General features: G+C 35.6%; 1 protein-coding gene across 3 annotated transcripts in view; it reads left to right on the plus strand.

Annotated features, from left to right (window-relative positions):
• Positions 1-3,038, plus strand: part of LOC107675668 (GTPase HRas-like) — a 28,288-nt gene extending 25,250 nt beyond the window's left edge. The window contains exons 5-6 of one of the 3 annotated variants that reach the window (XM_016470086.1): positions 741-865; positions 2,309-2,971. In XM_016470086.1, coding sequence (XP_016325572.1) covers positions 741-860 — 120 coding nt within the window. In that variant the 3' untranslated portion in view covers positions 861-865; positions 2,309-2,971. Of the gene's footprint in view, positions 1-740; positions 866-2,308 lie in introns of all 3 variants that reach the window. The other 2 variants (XM_016470088.1, XM_016470087.1) reach the window with 2 other exon arrangements.
• The last annotated feature ends 1,494 nt before the right edge of the window (positions 3,039-4,532 follow it).

Here is a 4,532-nt window from a genome sequence, read left to right on the forward strand (position 1 = left end):
CACTAATACATACACACACTCTCTCACTCACTCACTCACTCACTCACACACACTAATACATATACACACACACACTCACACACACACACTAATACATATACACATACACTCTCACACACACACTAATACATATACACTCACTCACTCACTCACTCACTCACTCACTCACACACTAATACATATACACACACTCACTCACTCACTCACTCACACACACACTAACACACATACACACACACAATCTATCAATGGTCATTATATATGTTCATTACAAAAACAAATTGCTTCAGGCACAAAGGTACATTTATAACAATTTGATTATAACAATTATTTAAATGGGGATTCATCACACACACTCACACACACACACACACACACACCTACACACACACACACTCACACACACACACACATTCACACACACACTCTCACACACACACACGCACACGCACACACAGACAGGGTGTGTTGTATAACACTGCAGGAATGACTCACTGCCGCTTTGTGTTTTGTCCATCTGACGAGAACTGCGAGGAAAAGACCAAGACCACACATTTACCATCACATTATTCTAGTATGTCTGTCACTTTCATGTGTTTTCATCACTAGCTGCAGTGCTGTGCTTAGAAATGTTATTCAGACCTGTTACTGATCTGTGAGATGTGTTCTGACCAATCACTGCTCTTGAATCTCTTGATAGCATCCGCATTGGTTAGCATTGTTTTGCCGTGTGTGTGCAGGGTGTGGAGGATGCGTTTTACACGCTGGTGCGAGAGATCCGTCAGCACAAGATGAGGAAGCTGAACCCGCCGGACGAGAGCGGACAGGACTGCATGAGCTGCCGCTGTGTCGTGTCGTGATCCAGGTGCCAGAATACACATAATGTTAGGACACCATAAACAGAAGGCATGAATGACTGTGTGAAACTGCACAACACATCGGTTTGACTCTGAAAACGAGTCGGTGATCTCTGATCACACTAAATAAACTGAAAATCATCACTAGCAATCACAGAATGGCTGAGAAATGCCACTTGAAAGGCCAGCACTTCGGAGAGATTATATTTATGTATTTATTAATGTTGTTTGTTAAAGCAAGCATCACTATTACCATTATGTCATTTTTTTTTTTAATGAAAAAATCTTTCATGTATATGATGGGATTTATGTACACCACCATTCAAAATACATTTTCTTCTGCTCACCAAGGCTGCATTTATTTGATCAGAAACACCGTAAAAACTGTAATATTGTGTAATATTATTACAATTGAACTGTTTTCTACTTGAATGTATTTTAAAAAATGTTCAGCATCATTACTGATTTGCTGCTCGAGAAACATTTCTGCTTATATTTTGACAAATAGAAAGTTCAAAAGAGCAGCATTTATTTGAAAAATAATTTTTTTGTAACATTATAAATGTCTTTACTGTCATTTTTGATCAACTGAATGCCTCCTTGTTGAAGAAATTGATACTTTTATTAAAAATAAAACATTTTACTGACCGGAAACTTTTTAACGGTAGTGTACTTCACCTCAAAAAGTCTATACATTTTTAAATATATATGCAATGTTTTTAATATTAATGATATTATTGTATTTATGTGTTTACTTATTTAAAATTAATTATTCGTAACAACAGCAATAATAATAATAATAATTATAATTATTATTATTGTATAGTCATTGGGGAAAAAAAAAAAAAAAATTATGTTAAATAAAATAATAATGTATAATAAAAAGTACTAAATAATAATTCAGCATCCATTGTTTTCTTAAGACTTAATAAAAACAGTTTAATTTAAAAATTGTGTGAACTATTAATTATGTTAATTATAATTATTATTTTTGCCATATATAATACTTACTGTTGATCTATATAAATAATAATTATATTTTTATATAGAGAATTTTGTGACAATTACCAACAAAAATTGATATGTAATATATGCATATTATTATTAAATGTTAAAGTTTGTACATTATAATTGTGTTTGTTGTACTGACTTTAATTTATTAATAAAAAAGATAAGTAATATATATATTTTTTTACTTTAAATAATTATTCTGTAAAAAATGTATTGCAATACTGAAAAAAGAAAAAAAAAAACAGTCAGACACATTATGATATTTTTTGCCATTACGTTAATGAGAATTGGCAGCGGAATGCCACAAATGTTAATGGTACAAAAATGCAAAACCTTATTTTTCTTTTAGTTTTGAAGTGAAATATGACTCTGACATGAATCAGTTTGCTCACTGGCATCTTCACCTCTGCAGTAAGCACTTCCTGTTTTCTGGTCCTCAGCTGACGGTGCTTGTCGGGAGAAGTGCGGCAGACTGGACCAGAGAGGGAAGACCTAGCGTCTCATCTGAAAGCCACTTGTAACGAAAAGCGAGCGAGGCCTCCTGCGTAACAAACATTTTCCACAGGAAGCGGTCTCGCGTTGACCCCCGGGTGACCTCTCTGGATGTCCACGTCTGCCTGATAAACTCCACTAATGACTTACTCCTTTCTCGTCTTTATTTGTAACCCCAGTCTGCTAACGCTGGGCGCCTCTGTGGATTTCTGCTAAATTATTGTTCTTGAAGTCTCAACACTGGTCTGAAACGGACTCGGCACGTCACACACAAACCTTCCTCAGCTCCGATGGAAAAGACTGGACACTAGTGACCTCATCCCACGACCCTCGTCCCGCCGCAGCCGCACCTCATGGAGAGCATCTATATATGTACATGTCTGTCGAAAAGAGCGGTAACTGTGTAGAAATAATCAGGAGGAGTGTTGTTTGTTTAACGTGCAGGTTGATTTAACATAGCGTTTGTGAGTAGGGCTTTGTGGAGATCAAACGGGAGCATTAGTTCTGTGTGCTGGTAAATGTGTATGTTACGAACGAACGTTACCTTTAGAAAATTAAACCGGCTGACTGAATTTTCCAAAATAAAAACGGTTGAGTTGTTTGAAGAAGCTTGTGTTTGTTTTGAACTTAAGTCTGTGGAAATCTTACAATATTTAAAAGATATTTTCCTAGCGGTTACCTCAATATACTTTTGAAAAAAAAAATGGTATTGTAGAATAGGGCTGCACGATAAATCGAAATGGAATCGAGATCGCGATTCGACAGAAGCTGCGATTGTCATGCGTATCTTTCAGTGAAGCACGGTTCTGTGATCAGCAGTAAATCTTCGCAAGAAGCTGCGATTGTCATGCGTATCGTTCAGTGAAGCACGGTTCTGTGATCAGCAGTAAATCTTCGCAAGAAGCTGCGATTGTCATGCGTATCGTTCAGTGAAGCACGGTTCTGTGATCAGCAGTAAATCTCCATCCAAAGGCCAGAGGGCGCTCTCGCGCTGAAACTCCAAATACGCCTCGCAGAAGAAATCCAGGAAAAGCCTATCGCTGCAGCTGAATAAACAGAAGATTCAACTGCTTTCATTGATTCAACGTGACTAATAAACACATGACTACGGCAATATACGGTTTATCTGAGTTCTTATTATTATAATTTTCATTAAAATAAAGTATATTTATAATGCAATGCCTTTATCACTGCTTAAATACTATGAAATATGTTGTGTGCCTTATTCTGTGTAAGAAGCCACATCATCTCACAGAAGGATTTATTTCAAACACTCGACTGACGTTATGAAGTGAGTTTGGAGTAAAAATATGTTATTAAATGTGGTATTTTCACATGCTTTCAGATGGAGCAGCATTTACTTCACAGAGCATTTACTTCACAAAATGCGCATAATAATCGCATTCACTGAGAAGCTATGCAAACAGCTGTCATTATCGCGAACGATTTCTTCGATTTCAGAATCGCGCAATAAAATCGTCTGCGATTTTTTTTGCGTAACTTGTCAGTGAACTACGGCTATGTGTAGTAAATGCTGCTCCATCTGAACGCACGTGATGATGATTTAATGATTTACTAATTTTTAACAAAATGCGCATAATAATCGCATTCGATTAATCGTGCAGCCCTACTGTAGAAACAAGTGGGATTGGGGCGATAAAAGCACCCCATATGGCTGCTAAGATTAATGTATTATTTAATAATTAATAATATGGGCATTGAAATAATTACGATTGTCAAAGGTTTTTTTTTTTTTTTTGGGTCTCTTCTGCTCCCCAAGGCTGCATTTATTTGTTAAAAAATGCAGTAAAATCAGTAATATTGTGAAATATTATTAAATTTAAATGAACTGCCTTCTGTGTGAATATCTGATAAAATCTAATTTATTTCTGTGATGAAAAGCTGAATTTTCAGCATCATTACTCTTCAGTGTCACATGATCCTTCAGAAATCATTCTAATATACTGATTTGATGGTCAGTTTATCAATTATTATTGGTGTACAGTTATTAATAATGGTTCTTATTATTATGAGTGCTGAAAACTACATTTTTTTCAGGATTATTTGATGAATTGAAAGTTCAACAGAACAGCATTTATTTGAAAAATATTAATAATAAGTAATGTTTCTTGAGCAGTAAATCAGCATATCAGAATGATTTCTGGAGGATCA

This window comes from Sinocyclocheilus anshuiensis, unplaced genomic scaffold, assembly GCF_001515605.1.
Source record: "Sinocyclocheilus anshuiensis isolate Anshui unplaced genomic scaffold, SAMN03320099.WGS_v1.1 scaffold2114, whole genome shotgun sequence".
NCBI lineage: Eukaryota > Metazoa > Chordata > Actinopteri > Cypriniformes > Cyprinidae > Sinocyclocheilus > Sinocyclocheilus anshuiensis.